The sequence below is a fragment of the Haemaphysalis longicornis genome, unplaced genomic scaffold, assembly GCF_048455015.1.
Source record: "Haemaphysalis longicornis isolate Haplotype H1 unplaced genomic scaffold, Haemaphysalis longicornis Haplotype H1 scaffold_10, whole genome shotgun sequence".
Classification (NCBI taxonomy): Eukaryota; Metazoa; Arthropoda; class Arachnida; order Ixodida; family Ixodidae; genus Haemaphysalis; species Haemaphysalis longicornis.
Genome location: NW_027526204.1, coordinates 13678964 through 13704495, shown reverse-complemented (window position 1 = coordinate 13704495; position 25532 = coordinate 13678964). Strand labels below are relative to the sequence as shown.

The 25532-nt window shown below is 49.3% G+C and overlaps 1 protein-coding gene across 2 annotated transcripts; it reads right to left on the bottom strand.

Moving 5' to 3' along the window:
• Positions 1-1282: 1282 nt before the first annotated feature.
• On the bottom strand, positions 1283-22589 carry Prp18 (pre-mRNA processing factor 18). 2 transcript variants are annotated; one of them, XM_077688909.1, is made up of 10 exons: positions 22311-22589; positions 19607-19711; positions 17392-17469; positions 16558-16692; positions 14881-15009; positions 13687-13758; positions 12436-12638; positions 9981-10098; positions 3925-3962; positions 1283-1814 (listed from the first exon to the last, which is right to left on the bottom strand). In XM_077688909.1, the coding sequence occupies exons 1-9, from the start codon at positions 22371-22373 to the stop codon at positions 3954-3956; spliced, it is 912 nt and encodes a 303-aa protein (XP_077545035.1). In that variant the 5' UTR covers positions 22374-22589; the 3' UTR covers positions 1283-1814; positions 3925-3953. The 2 variants fall into 2 exon arrangements, with proteins under 2 accessions (XP_077545035.1, XP_077545034.1); XM_077688908.1 differs by having other exon boundaries at positions 12426-12638; positions 22311-22588.
• Positions 22590-25532: the final 2943 nt, after the last annotated feature.

Sequence of the window (25532 nt, the reverse complement as noted above, 5' to 3'; positions counted from 1 at the left end):
ACTGATAAAGAAAGCCAGGGTCACGGCAGGGTGCATTCTTTCCCGAGATCATTCGGGTGGGGAGGAGCGTGTGACACGAATTTCCACCGCTGTGTTGAGAGGCCTGCCAGTGCCAGATCGAGTGCGGAAGGTTGGACAGCAGCAGACTGACAAAACAGACAAAAGGGGGGTGCTGGGCTGGGTGGGGCCATTTCTGAAGGATGCGAGGAGTAAGGGCAGCATTAGTCGTGGCTTTGTGGGGATCTCCGCAAAATGTGGGGTAGTGGTGGTTTAGTTTGGAAAAGGAAACGAAGTGGTCGGGATATTTTTGAGCCCATCTGGGGGGGGGGGGGGGTAGGGAATATAGAAGGGGGTGAATAGGATAGGGTTGAGAAAAAGTAGACAGGTAAAGAGAGAAAAGAAAAGAGTTGCCACTGTCACTGGGGCCACCACGCACAAAACACACCACAAACACAGGTCCTGGCGTCATGCTGCATCCAGGAGAAGTTCTCGACGGGAGTGGTGAAGCGTAGAGGCGAGGCTGTGCTGCGATGGGCTGTCCGAAGTGAGGGGAGCTTGCTGGGTGAAGATCCGGGCAGACGAGCAGCTACTGGCGAGCGGGAGCAGGCGTTCGACGGCCCCACACAGCAGAGCGCCCGCCGCCCCGGCCGCGCAGGAGCGAACGAAAAACACGTCCGCACCCCACGACGACCGAGGCCAAACCTCCGCAGAACGTGGCCAAGGGAAATACCACAGAGGTATTCCAGCAATGTTGCACTTGCAATGTGCACTGTTGCATGTTGACATCATGCTCCAGCAGCATAAAGCTCGGTGACACTGAACTCTGCAACATAACTAAACCAGTGATGCTCCCACATTCTTTATTAACATTCTTCATTACTGCAGTAGTTTTATTATTGCCTCTCGATGGCTCCGTTATAACTCAAGTGTACTGTGCTTTTCATCCTTGGTCGCCGAGTTGTAGAGACGGCCTCTCACATGTTTCAAGCCATATAAAAGTTATTTCAAAGGTTTTTACTGCCCCCCGTCCCCCGTAAGATTTATCTTTTTTGTGATGTGGCACAGTGGCATCGGCAATACTTTCACCAACTTTCCCGGGCAGTTTGAATGCCTCGCAGCAATCACGCAGAGGGAATTACAATTGACTACTGCTCTAAATGTGCAATTTTAGGAGTACATGATCGCTTCCAGCTACGTCCATGCTATTTTTTTCCCCACGTCTTTGCTTGACTTGTTCAGGCAATGTAAGCACACAAATAGGGGGCAAGAGAGGACAGCACGGTCAAATTTCCCTTTCACTGGCTTTATTGTAGCTAGTGCACCAGCTCTCAGCTTGTGCACTTTGTCGACTTATCTCGTGATGGGGGCAGCCACTCCGTCAATGTGGCTGACCAAGACAAGTTCCACACACTTCGCAACTGTTCGTGACGTCACTCGTTCTGTGTTGCTAGGGGCAACGACCTGTGCTCATGAATGCCCAAACGCCGTGCCGGTTGTGGCAGAACTCTCTCCGCCTCTGTGCCAAACACGGGGGATTGGGCGACCAAAGAAGATCCGGACGTCATAAGAAGAAAGAGGTTGGCTTATCAGGAAGCACGCCATGCTTTTAGGCAAAAAACACTTCGTGGTTGGTCACAGGTGCCTGGAACATTGTGCGCACAATGTGGCGTCCATTTCCTTCCAGCACAGCACAGTCCTCCATCGTCTGGTCCATCCACGCTGCTTCTCAGTAGCATTCACGCATTGTACTCCACGGACCGCGAAGGATCAGTTGGGAAGAGGCGCTGGCACTGCGTCATGAGCCGCTTCAGGGCCTGCAATGTGCAAACCAAGCTCAAGCTCAACTTCCCTGCACACGTTTGCAAACAGTATTCGAAACTTGAAATACTCCGTGAATAACGGTTTTTATTGCCCTTGACACAAGACAGCACGGTTCAAAGTATTTTTACTATATTTCTGAATGTTAGAAAATTAAATGCCTCTGCTACACGACGCGCTTCCTTGGGCTGGCTTCTCTGCACGACGCGGCAACTGTGCACGAAAGCCTAACTCGTGTAACACCCGCACAAAACAAGCGCTTGCCTGCTCTGGTGTACATTAGCCAAAATGAAACGCTGTCTGCATGTAAAATTTTAAAAGAAAAGGTACAGCATCTATAGTGGCACAAGTGAGCAACAAGGAGTTAGGCGTGACCACGCCACTAGCATTCTTACCAAGTGCTTCTGGACACTACCTGGGTGGATTTCTTGATAGCAATGACTGCCAAGTGTTCTTATTCCGCTGCTTTGCTGACTTGTCGGCACCCTATTTCTTGTGTACAGGGTGCTACTGTGATAAAGGAGCATCTGTTAAAATTTTTGTCTGAGCAAACTGCCTCTTCCTTCGCGCTCAATCTTTACACAAAGGCTTTGTGGCCTGTTGTAAGCTTGTCATCCGCTTCACAATGGCAATGGGGTATCCCATAAGAGAAAGTAGTTTGTATTTGTTTTCTAAAAGTACGCAAGTCCTACCGTCACCCTTAAAGTTAAACAAAACAGGCCACAAAATGCAACCTTTGCGTGAAGTTTGAGTGCGAATAAGGAACAGTGTCCTCGGAAAAATTTTTATAGACACTCCTTCATTGTTGTAACACCCTGCATACAATTCTATCGCAGCATTTCCTTTCACTGAGCATTAGAACAACAACACATTGATGCCTAACGCTCCGATCACAAATAGTTTTATCACAGCCACGTTTTGAAGGTTCGGTAACATTAAAGAAATATTTGTTGCCTGAAGTATGTAATTCAATTTGCAGTCCGCTTTCATTATCCATACCAAATTTGCCGCCACACTTTTGTTAGGTATTTGCGCACCTGTACTTTCCGTGAACAACATGTTTTCCTCAAATGTGTCAAACATGATGATCAATAATCCCGCACAAATTTCTTACACAAACGCCTTGCCAAAAGTGTCTGATTTGGAACAGGCCCACTGGTGATGCATCTTTAAAAGCTTGAACATGGAACTTTTGAAATGAAAAACAGTCAATGTAGACTGTCAAGTTCTGCCTCCCCACTAATTGTAACCATGTGTAAATGTGTAAACAAGATGCATAATCGGAATTTAATTCATTTACTAAATCTAGTGTTCTGGTTCAGTTTTCGGGCGCATCTAAACCTAATATTGCCGTTCTCTGGAGATCTTTCTCTGCCGGGATTTCGGCTCTTTACTGGGGGCGGCAGAAAGTTAGATGGGCAGATGAGATCAAGAAGTTTGCAGGGATAGATTGGTTGCAGTTAGCACAGGACAGGGGTAATTGGAGATCCATGGGAGGGGCCTTTGCCCTGCAAATGACGTAGATAGGTTGATTATGATGTTGATGACGATGACTGGGAATGGATTACTGCATGGTTTCTCAACGTGGGTTCCACGGAACCTAGGGGTTCCGTGAGCCACTGATAATATTTCCCTCGTTCCGCACTCGCCAAGTAACTTAGATGGCGAACCCGAGGTGCGATCGATCTAAGGAACCTCCATTACTCATGCCCACGTGTCAGTAAGCACATCTCAGTGGATAACACAAAGGCGCGAGCTGCGCAATAAATCCTGCCAGCCCCACTCCAAAAACGGGCCGCGTGGTTGAACTATTGCACTTGATCTCGGCCTTATATTACCCCCATGCGCATTTCTCCTGTTTGGAGATTGGTGCCACTAGCGTGCGCGCTCGCGTAAAGTCGTCATTCATGTGTAATAATTTCAAAAGTTGCTTCCTTTTGAATTTATTGCGTGTGAATGCACCGCAAACGGTATGAAAAATGGCGATTGGGGGGGTTCCTTGGCACTTAATGGAGCTTAGCTGGGTTCCCTGGGACCAACATGCCCGAGAACCCCTGGATTACTGCAACGAATGCCACCACGTGGTCCGTTAGGTGGCCAACTCACCTGGATGAACTTGCGTTGTGTTTCGTCATTCAGGACATCTGGAAGGCCCGTCAAGGAAAGCTTCTCCAACCACAAGGCTCTCTTCAGTGTTACATTCTACGTATGGCAACAGTGACACAAACCAAGAGAAGCCGCCACAGCGAACAACAGGCTACTGGCCCGGATCGTTGATGCAGCTACGTCGTCACCGGACACGGCGACTGTCCCAAAACTTGATTGGTCGAAGACGTTACAGGCCCTGTCACAGACTGCCTTCTGTCGCCCATGCAGTCTCGCTTTTGGAAACAACGTTCAAGCAACCTCCTCCCTCAGAGAAAGTCTGGTGTGCCCTTCCGTCCAAGTACCCCGATCAAGTGTCCACTCAAATAAAAGCGCTTCCATTCGATCACTTACACAGCACAGGCAACGTCAGTGAGCTTGTAGGCCACCAGGGCCTACCCACATAAATACAAACCTGTGCACTAAATCAACAGTGGTAATCTCGAGTTAATCAAAGGAAGCCCTTTGAGGTTTATTTATAATCAATTCTCTACAACTGAATTGTGGCGGAATTCTGGCCTCCCGTTTCTCAAAATTTCAAGAGGTCGATCGCATGACCCTCGATCACTTTTTTGTCCCCTTCAATCACAAGACTTCGCTGGCACTGCCAACCTAATCTGTATGCACCTATTTTGCAAGAATGAACATTTTCGAGGTTTCTGGTAGTTCTCATTCTCGCATAACATAATCAAATGGAGTAACCCCTTAATCACAACAAGTGTGAAGATTTGGATAGAGATTCACATATATTTGCGTTATCATACAGCTTTTAATGGCCACTCTGCTTGGACCCAGTGTGTTGTAAATAAACACAACTACTTGTGTAATGTGATGCTGTAATTTCATGGCGCAGAAAAGTAAAAACAACCGGTTGTGGCAGAATCTGAGTTCCACCAAAGGCAGTGCACAAGGTGACACCACCCAAGTTAAATTCTGCCAGGTGAACCCCATGCATGCATGTTACAAATGCCTCCAAAAGTCTACCAAGCATGGTTTATCAACATGCAAAGCCTGTACAAGTACAGCAGTCACTCCCAGGACAGAAATGTGCTGTGTTACGGTTTTTTGAGGTACGGGACGCCCTTTTTCTCCAGCTGACAAAAACAAGAGTGACTCGTATAATTCGTTTTCATTTGGTGGAGTTTAAATTTACGGAACAGCTTTGCATGCTAGATTTTAAACCACCTGGGCTTTGCAACTAAGAACTTCACAAAAAACATGCCCGCGTGATGCAGGATTTCTCTATTTAAAACGACCACTCCGCGCCACAAAATGGCAGGTGCCACAGAGCTGTCAGTAACACACACCAAGAACAAACAGCAGAACAAAGATGCCAAATTACTACCACATTTACTGGAATTTAAGGCACTCTTAATTGTAATGTGCAACCATTTTTCACGGTAAAGAAAAAAATACCAGATTTTTATGATTCGTTACAAAGATGCAGCCTTTTCTCACTTGGAACAACGAAGGTTTATGCTACCATATTTACTCGAATCTAGGCCGATACTTTTTTTTAAAAAGTGGTTTGCAAAAGTCGGGGGTCGGCTTAGATTCGAGGATTTCCTGCCACCGCTAGCCACTCAACACCATCTCACGGCTTCGCAGCCATAACCTTGCAGCTTGCCGGCATCTTGCACGTTTGCAGGCACCATTTTGCTTGTTTGAACATTGTGAACTCGGCTCTGGGCGTTCCGTGCTTGCTTGCGTTCGTCGCCACGTCACCTCGAAAAGTGCCCGTGTTCGCGGCACAATGGTGCCCACCAAGTGGTGCTGCTACACCGCAGCTTTTTAAAGCGGAAGGTAGTCTTGGAGGCCGAGAGAACTTCAAACCTTCAAGCACAGCGCAAGTTCTGCGTCAATAAGAAGAATGTGCACTAAAGGCGGAAGCAGCGGAACGAACTTTTCAGCTGCGCTGCCAAGCGAATGGCCTTCACAGGACGCAAGAAAGTTCGACACCACGAGGTGTAAAAGGAAGTCGTTGACTGTATCCGGCAGCAAAGAGAGGGTGGCGTGCCTGTGACGACGGAGATGATACAGGCGAAGGCGAGGGAGATCGCAAACGTACGAGGCGTCGCACGGACTCCGTTCGAGGCCAGCAGGGGCTGGGTCACTCGCTTTATGAAGCGGTTCGGGTTCAGCCTGCGACGGCAGACGTCTGTGTGCCAGAAGCTGCCCCCCAACTTCGAGGAGAAGCTGGTCACATTCCAGCACTTTGTCATCAAGAAGCGGGTGGAAAAGGAGTACCGACTGGGCCAGATCAATAACACTGACCAGACCCTGGTGGCCTACACAGTCCAGACATGCCTGTCCAGACATGCCTGTCCAGACATGCCTGTGGCCTACACAGTCAATGACAGAGGCGCAAGTCAAAACTGCAGGCCACGAGAAGCAGCGCACCACCGTGATGTGCTGCATGCTGGGAAAGAGCTGTCGCTGTACATTATTTTTAAGAGGAACACTCTTCTAGCCAGGGAAGTTTTCCCTAAGAATGTCGTGCCAGCCTACAAGAATAGTTGGATGAGTGGTGCTCTTGTCGAAGATTGGGTCAAAACTGTTTGGCAGCGCCGTGCCAGTGCTCTGCTGTTTGAGGAGTCACTCCTGGTTCTAGACTCCTACCACAGCCACTTGACAGATGTCGTTAGGTCCGTGCTTTCGAAGGGCGGTACGGACATTGCGGTAATACGCGGCAGCATGACGAGCCAACTACATCCGCTCGATGCGGCCATCAACAATCATTTAAGGACAGGCTGTGGAAGCAGTAGAACGACTGGCTGACGACGCTGCATGATCACCAGCCGACACCGACCGGCGCATCAAGCCAACTGGCGAGCTGAGTCACCGCAGCACGGGACGAAATTCCGGCCGAGGTAATTGTGTGGGCCTTCTGCAAGTGCAGAATTTCGAACACACTGGACGGAAGTGAGGACAGTGCAATGTGGGAAGAGGACAGTGATGCCCATGGCAACAACGAGTGAGCATTGAACGTGCTACGACAAGCACCACAAGCGTAATAAAGTGCATGTTCTAGTTTCAACCCAGTGACTTTTTTCGTTTGGCTTACATTCGAGGTAAGCTTTTTTTTTTATTTTCTGACCTTCTGGATTTCAGGGGTTGGCCTAGAATCGAGGCCAGCCTAGATTCGAGTAAATACGGTAAATGCATCAATTTCACAACAAAATGAATGGCGCTAATTGCTGCTGGCACGACTATCATCATGATGATGGCCTGGGGCAGCGCCTGTGGGTCAGTACATATCATCACTCGTCATTGCTGTCACACAACTTCTATTTTTTTATTCGAAAGTTTGCCCTGCGGCATAACGGTGCACGATTCGCAGGTACATGAACACGCAGGTACACGAAGTTTGCTTCGCGTATAAAGTCCAGAAGGTGCCAATGAAATGGTCCATGAACCCAGCACTGCCAGAGTGGAGGCCGGTTGCACGAAGGTGCTGGAATCGAATCTGATGCAGTCCCAGGCAGGTACACAGCAGATGCTGCACATTTACATACTGTACGGCGTAGTCGCAGAATGGGCAGGTAGAATTGTATGGGCCGCGGTACTGCGATGGCCAAGAGACAGTCACGGACGGCGCAAGGGCACCCCAACGCGTATTCTCCGCAGCGCAACCTCCTCTCGGCTAGTCAAGTTAACAGGGAGGTTTGAATCACACGGGGGTCTGACGGCTCGCGTGGTGCGCCAGAGAATTTCCTTCTGTTGTGCCAGGTTTCCACTTGGATCCTCGGGGAAAAGTGGCAGTGGTCGCATCAAGGTATGTGGGTGACTAGCCATGTCTGCCTCCCTACTGGCGGGTACAGCTGAACGGGGTACCCATTCTATGCGAATCTGCAGAAGAGTGGTTCGTGCTAAGTGGTGAAAGGCATCTGCGAACGATGTGGCCTGTGTTACGCGGCAGATGTCGTGGATGGCTTGCATAGAGTCTGTGCGTATTATTAGTCGACAGTATGGCCCTGCCTGGACAAAAGGCAGTATTGCGGCCATCCCATCGTGTATCGCTGCTAGTTCAGCAACATACACTGGTGGCATCGGATTAGCCTCATAAGAGCGAGATTGCTCCACCTCTGGTAGCTGGAGGCAAATGAGTGCAGTGTGCACCATGCCGTTTTTGATGCTGGCGTCCACACATGCAATTGCCGTTTCCGCGTCTGGACGACGTAGGTGAGAGGCTTAGCCGTGGCTTGGCGAGGTACTGGGTGACGGAGGCGACCGATTGGTTTGTTGTCTGTTAACTGTACTCGCTGCCAAGGAGGAATGTTTGAACCTTTCACAGTGGTACTTGGCACAACGTACCCCATGTACCGGGCTAGCGCAGCAGCTGTTAGCAGCCCAAAGCCCCCCATCCTCAATGCCGTCTATGCTGCTGGAAGTCACGCTTTTTTTAAGACGTTGCTGACAGTGATAGACGGGCCATGCACCAGGCGTATTTCGCTCATTCAATGAAGCCTTGCCCTGGGGCACACTTCCTCTCACTGCTAGGTGTGCATTCGTGGCAGCCATCAAGAAGCCACTGAGCGTAGAGCTCCCGAAGCTGGTCCTTCACCGGCTGGTTCAGGGAAGCATCCAATCGGCGATCTCATGCAACAGGGTATCACGACAAGGTGAGTGCACTGCGCGGCGAGCTTGCCCGTGATGCACTCGCTGAGGTGGCACCTTGACACACCAAGAAAGACCTGAGGGCAAACATTTGACAGAGACCTCTGTGGTTGGGAAGTTACGCCTGAAAAATATCACTGCAGACTCCAACCAGAGGTGCAGCAAATGGAGAAGCTGGCGTTTCGGAACCAGCTCACGGGTGACTAGGGCCACACTGCAGCGGCGTCTTATAGTCTTTAAGCGCAGTCAGTTATATTTCGCAGGTGTCAAGAAAGAGCACCATGTGCGGACCCAGGTTTTTTCCGCCACGTGTGGTAGATACGGTCTGCAACTAAGCTGTGGACATCCACCCCGTCTCATTGGCCCGCTTGATCACTCCGCTAGACGAAAACACGACTCCTTGCCGCAGCATTTTGCATTTAAAGATGAGATACGGGGACGGTTTGTGCCTGTCCACAGTGCAGCAAAGCATTGCCATGACTCTGTCTTTTTTGTGGCTTCACTTGCTTCACCCCTAGCAATGCTTGGGTCCACATTTCCAATTTGCCTGAGCTGGTGGTCTTGTGGTGCAAGCGTCCAGTTTCTCCTCAAACTCCGCCAGTCACTTCTGGCATATGCCTGTCCGATGTCGAAGTTCGCAGCTTTTTGTTCGCATGAAGTTAGACAGCTAGCATCTGCTGTCTTAGCACTCTCTGGCTCACTCTGCGTTAGCACTCGCTGTAAGGCTAGCTGAAGCACCCAAATTTTGAGCAGCTCTGTTGTCATGGGTTTCTGGGAAGCTCACTGCTGCTGTACGTGTTCCACCAGCAGGTCTTCTATCTCAGGGAATCAGCCTTTGCTCAATCTTCTGAATTCCTTCCCAGTCGACTTGGTGGCCGAAACCTTTTCTTTCTTCTCGCGCCAGTCTTGCTTGCAAATTTTTTGGAACACTAAGCAAATGTGATGCAGCCCGATTTTTTTTATGTCTTTTGAAAGCCAGCGTCGTGGTGAACTCAGTGTGTCTTCAATACATCAATGGAAAAAACAGACAGATCACCTAGATCGTGGCAGACTTTTTCAGACTCCAAAGTGCTGCTCACGCCGACAAAGCACAACGAAGCAGCATTTCTGAAATATCGACGGCAATACGATGGCAATGTGGCTCAATGATAACACACATGCAATTTTAGGACCTATACTCCACCCCCAAAAAAGGTGTGCATAGTATTCGAGTGCCTAGTCATGGCACTTCAGAGTGCAATTCCAGCGCTTGCAAAGTTCAGCAGCACACTGACAGGTTGCTGGCAGCAACGATGACTGCCGCTCAGTCTTTTCCCCTTGCAAGATCACCACCGCCAAAAAGCCATTCTCGGTGGCGCAACAGACAAAGCAACCACGACAGAAGCCGAGAAGAAGGATACGGGCAATGTTCTGGGAGAAGATCTTCTCGCGGCCTGTTCGGGCGTGGATGCCCACCATGGTGACTCCAATGGGCCACGGGGCGTTGCCAATGGCCATCTGCAGGTACGCATCATTGGCCTGCACAGGGGGGGAGGGCAGTTGCTAACACACCTGTGAGCGTAGATTTTAGCACCTTGAGTTAACGTGTTCCCTGTTTCAAACTGTACACACACACACAAAAAATGTCATAGTATTGTAAAGGAAAGTGTTATAGGAGCAACAATTTTGACATAACAAACTTTGTTTTCAAACGGTACACAAAATTACTTTGTTATGGCATTGCAAAGTTACGTGTAACAAAAGCAATGGCCTGGCCTTTTGAGCCAAAGGATCGGTTCATGTACATACCGCTTTTGTGCACGGCCTACAAGTCCTAAACAAGGTGCCTGCAAAATGTTACAGTCCCGTGTTGGGTATTTGCCAAGCTCTTGCACTTCACAGTCTCGAAACGACCACTGTTTGCCTAGATGTCAAAGCCACAGCCTCCTGTATAACTGACTGCGCCAGCTCCATCGCCCCAAAACCCATTGCAGCAGCCCGTTCACTGTGGGGGCACCGAGTTCCCAGGTTTCTCGATGGCCATGCCAATGCGAATTGCTGCTTCAAGTGGAGGGAAACTGCTACGCGAAGGCGTCTTCCAGCTACAAAAGTCCGCAAAACGGCAAGCTTGGACTTCATGAGCCAATATTAAAGACCGAAGCTTTATGCGTGGCGCCGCAGAACTACTAAGCGGCATTCAGTGTACTGTTCCCGCCTGCACGTTCGCCCTTTTGGGTTCACTACGCGAGTTTCACAACAAAATGTATACATGTACTCACGGCTGTCACTGCGATAAGAGCCAGTTAACTTTTCTCCCGCTCTATAGGAGTTGATAAGTGAAAAATAATGATGCTTAATTCGGTGCTTAGTGATAATTGAGTCACACTAATTAAATTTTGTGGAAAGGTCCAAACAGTTCAGCTCCCCCTAGTCCATTCAGTGGCGTTCTGCCGCTAATATTTTTAACGGTCCCCGAAAGGGTACGCGCCCACTCCCGCCCCAATTCTCCGTCGCCGCTGCTCCACGAAATGGTGCCATCGCGCATGTAGTTTTCGGCAATGCCGGGATGCTGCGCAAAGAATGACTACTTCAAGCTTTAGCTCAAGGCGATATAAAGTATTTGTGGGCGCCTTTATAAGCTCAGGGTAAACATTCAGCATGCACTTAGCTCGTTTCTCGCTCCAATTCTCCCCGCTACACGCATTCTTGCCTCCCCAATCACATACTGAATAACCGATCGATTCCCAGTGGGTCACAAACCCACCAGTGATCGCACCCATAAGATTTCTGGCTGAATCGAGTGAAACGCAGAAAAAAAACTTTTGCGTTAAATTGTTTACCAACGAACAAGGTAGCCGAGAAAGACCATCTCTGGTGAAATTACCACTGTCAAGTTCTAGCGTCACCACTTACTAGATAGTTTTATTTGTGGCCTCGTAAATTTTTATATCTTTTTTGTTCAAACAGGAGTTGCCCGTCAGTGCTAGAGCCCGAGTCTTCTTTGTACAACACGTATTTCTTGTTTGCAAAGGGCCTGGGCAACATTTTTAAAACCACCCATTGTTGCCAGGTGGAAAGACAAATGTTGACCGTGCCCTCGCCAACACAGGAGAACCTGGGATTAGGGCACCACCAGAGAGGACGCCGGAATTTCTGGCACTGAGCAGGCACAAAGCCGTTATACAGGAGGCTATGGTCAAAGCTTATTTCCGTGCTTTCTGAAAACAAACTTTTTTTTTGGAAGGGGAGGGTGGGGACTAACTGCTGCCCTCAATAATTGTAACTGAGCCAGTCATACGGTAGAAAAACTTGCATAATATGCTGGCGCACAAGCCCGGAGCTGCTCAGACTGAAGTCTTGAACACATTACTGTGGTTTTGCTACACCTGGAAGAGCATGTGTCCAAAGACAGCAAAAGGGCCAACCAAGCAGTACCCTGTCATTCCTGGGTGTGCGACTGACAAACCGGGCCTCCACCAGTGCCTCCGACTGGTCTGCTTGGAACACTCCTCCTAACGTCCAGTGCAAATGCTAAAACGGCATTTTTGCTCAGCCTCAGGGAACCAGGGCTAGAGTCCTGGGATTTCATGCTAACAACCTGGGTTTGAGCCCTCGTGGTTCTAACTTTTTTTCACCAGCAACATGTTTTCTTAGGTCAATCATTCCCATTCTTGTTGAAAATAAAAACAGTGTGGTATCTCTTCAGTCAGTCTAGCCTACGAATGTTCGATTCTTCAGTAGAATGTGAACGTGGGGTGCATCTGGGAGGCCAGGTTTGCCATGCGGGCTCACTGCGTGCCTTGATCCTGCTCGCAGTTCGCAGCAGTCGGGAGAGCGTGCACAGCAGGCCGCAGCGACGATCGTACCCGGACGTACTCCTTGAGCAGCATGTTCTTGACGATGCGCACCAGGTGCTCGAGGATGTCCTCGGGGATGGAGCCCTTGCGGAGGCGCTTGAACAGCGGCCGCAGGTAGGACTGCGTCTGGCCGTACGTGGCCGACGCCAGCTTGCCCCGCATCGACGTCTTCTCCCCCTCCGGCCGCGCGTTCAGCCGCTCCCCCCACAGCTGCAGGATGAACTGGGCAGAGATGGGGAGGGGAGGGGGGGGGAACAATTGCACCCGACTGAAGCAGCTACTAGTTGTGTGCAGCACTTGCACTCATCATCATCACCACCCTATCTACGCCCACTGCAGGGCAGGGCCTCTCCCATCAATCTCCAATTGCCCCGGTCCTGTGCTAACTGCGACAAATTTATCCCCACAAACTTCTTCATCTCATCTGCCCACCTACCTTTCTGCTGCCCCCAGCAACGATTGCCTTCTCTAGGGATCCACTCTGTTACCCTTAATGACCAACGGTTATCTTGCCTTCACATTACATGCCCTGCCCACATCCATTTCTTCTTAATTTCTACTATGTCCTTAACACACGTTTGTTCCCTGACCCACTCCGCTCTCTTCTTGTCCCTTAATGTTACACCTATCATTTTCTGCTCCATTGCCCTCTGAGTCGTTCTCAATTTAAGTTGAACCCTCTTAGTGAGCCTCCAAGTTTCTGCCTCGTAGGTGAGTACCGGTAAGTTGCAGCTGTCATGCACTTTCTTCTTCAGGGACAATGGTAGGCTGCCACTCATTATCTGAGAATGCCTGCCGAATGCACTCCACCGCATTCCTATCCTTCTAATTATCTCTGCCTCATGGTTGGGATCCGGGGTCACAACTTGGCCTGAGTAGATATATTCGCTTACCACTTCCACTGCCTCGCCACCTACCTCAAACCGCTGTGCTGTCCCGAGGCTATTGATCGTTACTTTGGTTTTCTGCATATTAATTTTCAGGCCCACGGTTCTGCTCTGTTTGTCCAGTGCGGAACACATGCTTTGCAATTCGTAGCCCTTGCACTAACGAGGCACAGGTCTGGTGCAGACCGGTACGACTCCTATGGAGCGACTGGAAGCTGACACGGGTGCAGCGAATGCCCACAGGAGGAGGGAGCGTGCGGCACCGAGTGGCAACCCCCTGGAAGCAGAGCCCCACTGTAAAGTGTTCCACTGATCAACCCTGCCAGGTGCAATGCGACAGCAGTCCAGGGGTGGAGGGAAAGGCGTGCCCTTCCCCGGCTCACCTTGAGTGCGGTGAGGATCATCTCGGCGTCCTTGCCCTTGTTCCTGCGCTCGCCCAGCTCCTGCGCTATGTGCTGCAGGGGGGCAGAGAGAGAGGGAGAAACAACACGGAGGTGGTCAACTGCAGGAGAGCTGGTAACGCTCGCAAGGCTGACCACAATCCTCCCCTGCACACGACTGTCCGGGAACGAGGGCTCCGCACAAAACCAGGGCAAGCCAGAGAAATAGCACTGAGTGCAACAAGTTCGGGGTAAAGACGACAGCAGAGGCTGCTGGGCTTCATGGGAAGAAGAGGAGCCACGCACTGGAACGGGGCAGAATGGAAATAAAGAGAACCGAACTAGTAAGCCTTGTGGACGGTCCTTTTTTCTTCATTTCAAGCAGGCAGGCAGAGAGGCCGAATGCAGCGAGCTCAGCAAAGCGGTGTCTCCTGCCAGCCCCCCATTTCCCTTAAAGGACCGCATGAGGGCTGCTGCAATGGCTGGACACAGTCCCAGAGCAAGCAAGAGCCAGTGCATATGTAGCAGTGGCTGTGCCGGTGTCATCTACCACCCTCGCTGTCTCGTGTTTCCTTTGCACTGGCCATCCCATGCACACTGCACATGGCCCCACTGCCTACCATATATGGCACCAATACCGGTGCGAGGCAGCTCTCAGCAACACCCTGTGCAAATGCATGCACGCCTCTCAGTGCCAGATGGACGGAGTAAGCCATGCTGTGTGCACCATCTGGCAGAACGTGTGCACAATTTCTGCACCAGACCATTCAGCAGGGACAAGCCCAAGATGAACAGACGACCCCCGCCTACGCCTGAGGGGGGCGATTCCACCGCCCACCTTCTGCACGTGCTCTTGAGAACTAGGACTAGCCAGCCTGAGGCGCCACTAGCCTCCTCTTCAGACCACGTCACAACGTTTCAGCCCCCCTCAAGAGGCCGCTAACAGGTAAGCAAAAGCATCCGCACAGCTACAAAATTATACACAATATTGAAACGAAAGAACAAGCTATTTTGTTACAGCGTTATTATGCAAAAAGGTGGCGCACGCATTGCTTTTAGTTTAGAGAGGAAGGTAGCCTGCACTGTGGTTGTTGACTCCTCAAAGCAGCCTTCATCGCCGACTTCGCTTGAATTGGAACGGGTTTTAACAGGGAGGACTGTCAATGCACTTTTGTGTCGTCCTGGTGAGAAGCGTACCTGTATGTCCTCGATGGTGGTGCTGTCAGTGTCGACCTTGACATCGTGCACCGACTTGCCGTCCTCGGTCTTGCCCTGTGACTTGAGGATCTCGTCCAGGTAGATCTGGTCCACCTTCTCCATGGCCTCCTGCATGGCCACACACGGTGACGACCGTCAAGCACCGCCGTTCATGCACCTCTCTGGAAACACCAACGACTTGATAGCACCCTGGCAGCAGGTTCTACCTTGCGCTGTGTGTCGGCCCTCTTTTTTACCCAGTGTTGAAAACACGACCACACACTAAATAAGCTTTCCTCGGTTTTGTAAGCGTGCACAGCCCAGACTTCGGGGAAGGCTGGCGGCGAATGAATATGCTTCGCAGCACCGCTCCAGGCGATGCGAAAAGCAATTCTGAAAGATAAAAAATTTGGGGTTTAACAGGCCCCATGAAGATAGAATACAAGTTTGTTTTATTCGAAAGATTTCACGTTTTATAGTGCCCCCAGCGCTTGACCGGCAGCAAATGATGCCGTATTCCCTGAGAAACTGATAAATTTAGGTTAAAATTTTGATTCTCCCGCCAAATCGTAGGTTTTCGTAGTCACAAACGACGTCAAAGTGCGTGTATTAAAGCAAACTTCCACTGCGTCATTCAGGTTTGCGGCCTTGCTGTCCGTCAGCCCTCCCAGATGGCGCTGCTATAGTCATCCACAAACCGTTGTCCGCCATTGCTTTGTTTTTGAGCCTATTTACACCTGGCTTGTTTTTGTTACTGTAAAAAGTGACCGTCTCATGAAACCTGGGGTATCCTCGACAAACAGGGTCACGTAAGACAACGCCGCTTACGCCAATCCGGCCAGTGTCCTGTAAAACAACTTCAAGGCGCCGGAGTGCTGTGCAGCTAGAACAAGCATAGTGCGCCCATAATTGTTTACCCATTATACCTCGGTGGAACGGGAAGGGTTTCAGTTCTTGAGCCCGTTTTAATAAAGTACCAACAGCAGTGCGCATCGGTACTTCTATGCTTACGTGCGCTTTCGTAACTTTCATTGTTTACTGCACCATTCTTACTGTTGTAAAATGAATATGCATTTTACTTAAGCGCAAATAGTTCGTTCGGAAAACCTATAAGCCGTGTCTAATTTGCGTTTGCTTTTCCCGTCCTCAGCCAATTGCACAGCTGAGCTCATGTGACATCATAGGTTCTGTTGCGGGAAATGAGCTAGCGGGTCGCATGGCCATTGTGTTTTTTCCTAGTTTTGTAGCTTATTCGAGTGAAGTGTGCATTAACGGTGGTGTCAGTATGATTCTATCGAGGCAATCTTTCGAATGAACCGAACTTGTGTTTTGTCCTCATGGCTCCTTTAACAGGCCCAAGTAACCCCTCCGCTCAGAGGCACGCTGTAGTCACAGCTCTGGATTAATTGTGACACCCGGGACATCTTTGACGGATGGAGAAACCTCGACACAGAGGTGTTTTCATTTTTCACCTCAATCAGAAGAATGACCACTGCGGCTGCAATGGAATTCGTGTCTTAGGAAAGCAGTTCTAACAAAGGCACTGTACGCAGGTGGGCTTCTTTTTTTCTTAGCACAACTAAGTTCTGGCCAAATGTTCAGAGTGAAAGCAGTGTTTCTATCACTTCAGCCGAGATCCCAGACCAGTTTAAACAATCCCGGGTGTGCCCTCCTGACCTGGAAGTCGTTGCGGAGGCCTCTGTCCACTTCTGGCTCCAGGATCTCGAGCCTCCGGAGTCGGTGGAATGCCTCCGTCTCCGTTTCGCCAAACAGCAGGATCGGCTCCGAGCGCTCCCGAAGGCGCCGAATCACCTGCAACAACCAGGCAGAAAAATTACTCACAGAGGCAGAGTCTGAAGCTTTTTGCGGGGCTAGCGTCCAATGTTCTCAAGTGAACAGATCAGCAGCAATGAAGCATGGATTTTCACAAGGCACGATCAGGTGAGTGTAAAAGCGGAAAAGCCTCCTCTCCCACTGCCGTTCCAGGAGGTGGGATGCGGCCCTTCTTATGCTCAGACAGTGCTCTGTTACAAGACACACATGCACACAATCACCGACAACTAACCTCACCCGTCGTAACAGTGCGCACCACATTTGTTTGGAAGCCCTCCCTTTCCACAAGATTCTGTTCCCTTGTGGGCGCAAGCTCAGCACTTCCTGCACAGACCCAGCGTGGCCATCGACTGCTCCTCTTGGAACACTCCTCCCGTTCTTTCGTGCGACTGCTGAAAGAGCCCCGCTGTTTGGCCTCAGTACCCCAGGGGTGGGATTTCGGGTTTTGCATGACCCGAGATTTTTTCCTTTTTACCATGAAATGCCCCTTTGGCTCGGTTTTTTCTTCTCGCAAACAAGGGTGCTCTGTTATCTTTGAGGCTGGATTGGGGGCGCAGCATGGCCCGTCAACCCGTTTGATTAGCTTTCTGAACATCACACCGGAAGTTTCACCCACCTATCTTGGAGAGAAATATTGCTCCCGCTCCCGCGACGACACTGCACTCGCAACGCACGCACCTCTTTCCTGGGCAGCACTCGCTCATCCTCCTCCTGCTTCTTCTTCAGGAGGCTGGCCACGGACAGCGATGAGGACCACTGCAGGAGAAGATTGGGAGCAGCTGGCACCCTTGGGGAGTGACACACACATGGTATCCCCCAATGTAATGCGTCATGGGGGGAATTTCTTTTGATTGCTTAGTAAACTTGGTGAAACTTGTCAGTCTTGCTGCTTTTTTCCCTGCTCATTTCAAATACGCCACCATTTTTTCAGTTGGTCAATTAGTTCCAGAGATAATTAGAGGTAAATAGTCATTTTTGGAGGCACAATAGACAAAACAGTGTGGGTCATACAACTGTAGTATTTATAATTTCCAATACTATGAACCCTGGTGAATGCAATAAGAAAAGCGGTTTTTGATGCACCACTTGGAACTAATTTTACAGCTCATTACAGCTAATTACAATTTTACAGCTAATTTACAGCTCAACTAATTTTACGTGTGAATGGCCACTAGCGCCGCTCGCGTGTGTGTCAGTGGCGGCTACACCTGACAGCATTGTGCATCTTGGGGTACAGTGCAAAATAACGGGGACACAAAGACGGAGGTGGACCGGACAAGCACTGGCTTTCAACTCGTTTTGACGGAAGGACGTCTCTTAACGGCCTAGAAAAGAGGATTACACACGTCTGGCCGAGCATTGTTGCGCATGTGCGTGCCATTGTCATCTGTTATTCCGCGAGACTGATATCCTGTACGGGCATAAAGACAGGCTTACCAGAAAGTTGTTGGAATCATTATATTTTTAATTTATATTAATGACATCGTTCATACAGCTTCCGCTCCAGTTCAGATCAGACTATGTGCTGTTTAATGAAATCACTTCCCGTGATGACCAGGCCCTGCTAAATGCCAACCTCCATAACATCTTTGCGTGGTGCGAGCAATGGACGATGAAGTTAAACACTGACGAAACCGTCTTTATGCGAGTAAGTAACAAAAAAGCTGTTTTACCATTCACATATCAATCCGGTACCCAGGCACTAGCTGAGGTTGTCGAATATAAGTACCTCGGTGTCACTTTAACCAACAACCTCTGCTGGAATAAGCACATTTCTAATGTTTGCGCGTCCTCTTTTCGTAAACTTGGTTTTTTGAGACACAAACTGAAGCATGCTCCTTCTACTGTTATAAGACCCATGTTGGAATGTGCATCATTCGTCTGGGACCCATACACGAAAAGAAATATCGAGGCTGTTGAACTAATTCAATGCAAAGCACTCCGTTTTATTTACTCCAAGTATCGAAGAACTGATTCCCCCACAAACCTTATGAAAGAAAACAGTATTCCCACAGTTGAAAAACGGCGTAAAATTCACAGGCTAAAATTTATTTTTCTTTTGAATAACAGCAAGCTGTCAGTAAACCGTGATTTGTATCTGAAACCGCTTACGACAAGACAAACGCGGCATCGGCAAGCTCATTCATGAACACCGTATAATGCCAGAACTACCACTTTCAAATACTCACACTTTCCTCGAACCATAAACGACTGGAACTGCCTACCTCAGTCGTTAACTGGCTCTGTAGAATCTCCTGATCGTACTGAAATGTGACCCATGTCTCGTACTTGTGAATTTTTTATTTTTCTTGCTGATGTACAGCTCTGTGTAGTGCTGCATTCTTGCCCCTCCTGCTGGGGCCCTTCAATGGGCCTGCAGTATTCTCTAAATAAAATATGAGCAAATGGAGGAGCTCATATTAGTGAATCATCAGTTGTCTTGCATGAGAAAGAAGACATTTTTTTGTTACGGTCGTTGCGGTAAGGTGTGCCCAGTGGCAGGAAGGGTGCGTTGCCAGCTGTGGAGGAGTGTTTCGGCAGGGTTTGTATGCCACTGGCTGGTGTGTGCTGTGTAATATATGTAGTTACGTCTCTCTATTAAAACGAGTTGAAAGTCGGCGCTTGTCCTGTTCCCACCTTTCTTTGTGCCCCTCTTACTTCGCGCTGTTCCCCAAGATGGAGGTGCGCCAACCTGCCCAACTCGCCACCCAGCAATGTGCACCTCCCCGGCTGTTCTCTCCCGCACTGCAGCTCCCATGTAAAGGTGTTAATGGACAGCAGTCCATGTCAGAAGACGTAACAAACACAATGCCTGCGGCGTGCACTGCCAAGGCACACGAGGGGAGCTCCAGGACCATGGCCTGAGCCACGTGGCAGAGCCCAGGGCACGCACCTCGTCACCGCCTTCGTCCTGGTGCTTGGCCTGTCGCCGCTTCTCGTACTCCTCGTTGGTCTGCTTGATCAGCTCTTCCCGCTTGAAGAACTTCCGCTGCGGGCCCTGGGGGGGGGGGCATCAACAAGGCATCCACGTCCACTGAAACAACTCTCTGGTTGCGTTTCAAAGCTTCGGAATTTTCCGAAAACATTCCAGGTTTTCAATAATGCTATTTGATTAAACACTGAAATATTGTTTTACCCCGTTTGCCTGAAGTTTTTGATACTTTTGAATATTCGCACAACTCCACCCTGTTTGCCAGGCAACCCCAACTATTTTGTCATTCTTCGTACACCTATTGCTGACTGCACTTGCAAATTCAACACTGCCTGCAAATTATGTGTGCTCAAGGGGAAGAGTAATATACATTATTCCTTTTATATTTGTAAGTTTGCCCTACTGCAGTGATTTTTGATACCAAATGTGTCGATAGCCTTCATGATTTTGACAAAGCTACGAACAACAGCACTGGAATTTCTTCTTGCAGCTAAACATCAGACTAAACGTTTTTTTTTGTGGAAGTTTTTCATGCAAGTTTGGCTTTTTCACACGGCTTTGATGTCATGCACAAGATGTAATCTGCAGCAAGTGTTTTCCATACTACCGGTGGTTTCAAAGATAGAGAAGAATGTGAGGAAGCAGATTTTTATAAAAATAAAAGCGTTATGAAATTTTGCCTAATGGCACAAAAAAGCTACCCCAAGTTTTCCAAGGCACGCAAGGAAGGAATTGGAGTTTCAAAGTGCTGCAGACTGTGTGACCTAGTTGTGGTTTGCGTAGTACCAGAAACAAATGAACAGGTTTACGATAACCCCAAAAGATGCGAGGGGTACAGACGGGCATTTTTGGGACAAGAAATGTAACCCGCGCCAATTTAACAACTGGGGCATGTTCGTTTCACAAAGAGGCATGAGTAGGGTTGCCACCTGCCCGGTTTTTTTAACAGCGAGCCGGTTGCCGGTCAATACTTAAAACCGGCCCTCATTGGCTGGTTTATTGGTCCTCGTGCTGTGATTATGTCCGTTTTGGCGTTTTATAAACGTCAATTCAACAACTAAGGCAATAAACATGTGTTGACAAGCTGCACAAAGACATGCGAGCAGAGAAAATACGCGGGCAACCGCACTGCCTTAGATGGAGGGGGACCTAAGGGAGGAACAAAACAACGAAATGCTGCTGCAGCGGTCAGAAATCGCGGTTATTTTTCAGTGAGGCACATACAGAGCAATAACCAAGCTCTCAATCACTGTCAGTACAAACGTAATGTTGATTTTTCTCTAAGAAACCGCTACAATGAATGACACTGCCTGTCAAAAACATGGCGTCTTTTTTTCAACACAAATTAAACATTCTATATACCACGCCCTCTCCCCCCCCCCCCTCCAAAGGCCAGTTTTTTTGTTTTGTTTTTTTTTCTGGGGAAAGGTGGCAACCCTAGGCATGAGTGCGAGGTATCGAGCACTGAAGCTGATGAGTCCATGATGAGCGTACAAAGACGTGCTCCTTTTACAGACCAAGAAAAGCCGCCCCTAGCAACAAGTTCTGTATCGCAGACTTGTCAGCAACTCCACAAAGCACACCTCGGGTGCGGGCAGCAGAAATGCACAGCTTGCAACAGCGGTCACATCACTAGTGGCTCCAAGATTATTACGAGGTTAAAGGCCCCACGAAGACAACACTCAACTTCGCTCCCTTCATCGAACGATTGAGCAGCTCACACTTTGCTAGAAGAAACAAAAGGCTCCAATCCCTCGTCAGATGTGGGAGGCCTGTGAGTGCGCAATAGCAGGCCGATGCATGCGACCATAATTTGAGCACTCGAGCTCCCCCGAACCATCAGTGCCTCATGACCAAACGACGGAAGCTACTTGTTTACGGTTATTCCTAATTATAAAGCTCTTAACAAAATGCGAGAGCCACTAATGAGAGGGGGCAGCACCACAGCTCGTTAGTTTATCACTCTTTTAAAGGGTACAGCCAAATATCCTTGTCATTACACTGAATCAGAGTCAGACACGTAAAGTTCGCTGCGTCCGACTCTGATTTATGTTCATACCCCCCCACTGCTTCACTGTATCCCCTTGTAAACATGCTTATCGCCACAAAATAATTATATTTTTATTTGAAACACTATGAACTCCATCCAGCTGCAATCCTACAAGGCTATTTCAATAACATGCTCCATTTGGTCGGCATCAACCCATTGGGCAACTGCGTCACAGAAAATCAAGTGCGGTTAAATCGCCCCGCTTTCCACCTCGATGTGTAACTGACTTCACAGAGGCCTGCCCCGCGTATTATTCCGAAAAGGCGATCTCTCGAATGGAGCGAGGTTGCGTGCTGGTTTCATGGCGTTCCTTCAAGCCTGTGACGTCTCGGCCGCCCGACGCGGGTAAATGCCGGGATGTACCCTGGAACTCCTCTATTTCGGACCGTGGTCAGTTGCAAATGCTTCTCTGAGCTTTTGTAACCACTTTCTTTGCCTGTTTCCGAAAAGACGTATAAACAACCGTAGCTGGTAGCGCTTTGGCTGGCATGGACCGCTCATAGGCAGAGCACCACGATCGTGCGCTACGAATAATTAACGAAATAACGTAGCCCAATAAAATATCTCTCCGCTGATCGTACAATGAACTTCAGTCGAATTACCGAACACACTCACGATCAGCTGCCTGCTTTCCAGCTCTTTTCTCTTCCGTTCGATCTCAGCTTTTAACACATCCATTGGCCACACTTCACTAGCTTGGGGGTGCAGGGATAGTGGTGACTACTTCCGAAAGTTGTTTGGCGCACAGAGTTTCATACTCAAATATACTCCAACGTGCGTTGCAGTACAGTAAACGGTGCAGTTGCATAAAGTGTACAATACATGTATTCTAGCCACTATAGAACGTGTGTTGGGAGACTGCTCAAAATTAGTAACTCTGACTTGGCTTGACTCGCGACGGTGCTCAAAAGTTGCTTGTAGTGCATAGAGCACGAGCCGGTCGTGGTGCATTTTTAGGAGGCTATGGCGCTATGGCATAATCGTGGTGCTAAAAGTTTTCATCTTTTTTTTTTGGCAGAACGATATTTGGCAGAACATTTTTAAAGCTTTATGAAATAACCCTAACTACGCTGTACCCATAGTAAAAAGTTGCTTCTAGTACTCTTCTGTTGTCTGCTACTTCGTGTATTTTTCACTGGTCACCTTTAGGGTGGACAAGAAAAACAATTTTTACACGAATTGATCTTGGATTCAAACAAAGGTGTGTTGATATGCCACGAGCTTCGCGATGATGATGATGATGATCAAAGGCCTCTTGTTTGAATTGGGGTGACGGCATGCGCCATCTAGCCTATCGCTGCGCCGCCTGCCGCCGCTTCTCCGCGGCGTTGACCGAATTTGCGCTGCGTGGCTGATAGGGGCTCGTGCAGTGTTTTGGTTCTGTTCCGCTTATTTTCGCCTTTCCGCGCCCTAAAAAAATCTTATGGTGACGTCTATTCGCACTTTCCAGCAACGGTGGCGCCGCCGCGCGCCTTTTTTTCGAAGCTGTTTGTAGATGATCGGCGTCCACGGAAGGCAGCCAGAGCGTTTGGAAACGTGGGGATTGAGAACGCAAAACCAAAAAGCAGTCAAATGTGCTGTGTACCGCAGTACAGAAATCACTCAGTGCCAGGAAAAGCCAGCGTTCATACCTTTCCTACAGATAAAAAAGCCCGAAAGGTTTGGATAACTATGCTCCGCATTGGAAAACGTATCAGCAACACATTGGGGTTTGCAGTAGTCACTTCACGAAAGCTGACTTCTTCCATCAGTTTAGTTCGCTCTCTAGTTGTGTTTTTCGTGCAAGTTGAGTGTGTCGTTTATAATTAGATGGCCTGCAGCCACTGAAACCACGGTTGAAGAAAGGCGCCGTGCCACCACATAACATTCTATATGTGCACGCACAAGAAGAAAGTAAAGACAAGAACCAACCAACAGGACAACGTCATTGTTCTTTTATTAACGCGCTGGTTCCTTTTAATAAATGCTGCATTCCAGTTGCATTTTGCGCTTTGTTGGGTTGTTTGTGCTTCTTTCTCTTTTTAGCATTCGTGTGATTACTGTTTTGAACTTGCTGCTTTTTTTTTCTTTCTCTAACCCCCCACAGGATTGGGCGATAAACTTTCAAAGTTTATGTCGTGGTTTCCCGGGCTTTGGGATCGGGACAATAGCCGCCCGAAGTCAGGAGTCAGGTAATTGACCGGGGAGCCACACCTGATCTACGGAATTCAGACGGGGCACTAGGGCTGAATTGTCGATATTTTTGCACACCTCGTAGGTAAGGCTGTCAGGACGGTCCGATGCTTGCTTGATCGATGGCAGCAAGGAATTCGGCCATTGTGAGCGGGGAATGGATTCACAAAATAGATTCGCTTTACGAGTTGACGGTAAGCCAACATCGTTCGGCAGGGGGGACGGAAATGGTTTTGCATTGGCACCGCATCGAAGGCAGGAAACAAAGCCCGAGCAACGTCGGGGGCAAATTGTACCGGATCCTTGTTTGATGCAATGCTGCTGCTTCCGGAGGGCGACTGCCGGATTCCATGGTGCGAGAAGTGCGCTTGACAGACACCCTTGAAGTTGACAGACCGAGCGATCGAGGCGCCCCAGTCAAGTTAGCACTACCTCGAGTCTTTTCTGCCGTCTAGCAGCAGATGTGAGGAGCTGATACTACAGCCTGGCAGGTATCGACGAAGGATCCCAGGTGGTGATTACTTCAGCTTGCTTGCGTTTGGCCCAAAGCTGCAGGAGCCAAAGCTCGGGAGTCTTCCATCCATGCGTATGCTGGAAGGCATGTGTGAGGACACACCGAAGAAGAGCACTGGGGTCCGGGAATGACCTCGAGGACGCGTTTGGGGGTGGAACGGAACATCCCCACTTCACCACTGTGCACCGCCGATGAAGGCACACCGTCGACTCCCAAATGCCCCAGCCGTCAGTCAGCTTCATGTTGACAGGTGACCGTTTGCTACTAATCGAGTGGGCGCATACGGCGGATTCGCCCGCGGCTGCCTGCAAGAAGACGGCGCACATTTGTAGTCTTTCATTTCTCGTCCTTCGGATCTTCTGTATTTCTCCAAAAACAACATGGTGAAAAGGGGTTGGGAAGTCAGTGCAACCGTTATTGCTTCACTGTAAGCGGGACACGGTAAAAGGTAAACGTAGGCATCATGAGGCATCGTGGTGAAGTTGAGAGCTAGAAAATTAGTACCACCTGGTATCGCCTGGTATTGCGTTCTCGTACAGACGATGGGACGTGAACGCACAATGCGCCGCACAGCTGTCGTGCTTGCTTACTTCCCGACCGCCCCTGACAACAGCGTATCGTCTCGCATCGGCTGTACGCGCGCATCGCGTACTCGTAGGGTCGACTTAGAGCCTGCTGCCGCCGTACTGACCACGAAATCAACCGTTCTGCAACTGTTGTACTCGCTCACTGACAGCGTATCGCTTGCGTCGACCGGCCCCGGCTTCCTCAGAATTTTCTCTTTGCAAGCAAGGGCTTGTTTCTCGCATTTTAGAAACGTGTTAAAGCAATTGATCATTCACACAAGAGGATCAAATTACGCTGGTCATTCGTGGGGAGCCGCACGTAAACGGGCTACTGAGGAGACAACGGGAGGCCTGATAACGTCGTCACACCCGGAAGTTTGCCGCAGTGGCGACCAGTACTGCGGCGACACTCCGCTAGGTGCTGCATAGGCTGGTGTGGTGTGTTTACAAACAATTCTAATAAAAATACTGCCCACGAATGGAGAGTAAAATTAGGTCACAACAGTCTTTAGAGGGGTATACCACATGCTGAAACAATTTGGGGCAGGTAAATTTTCGTTTCTGTTGGCCACCTTAACTATGGTG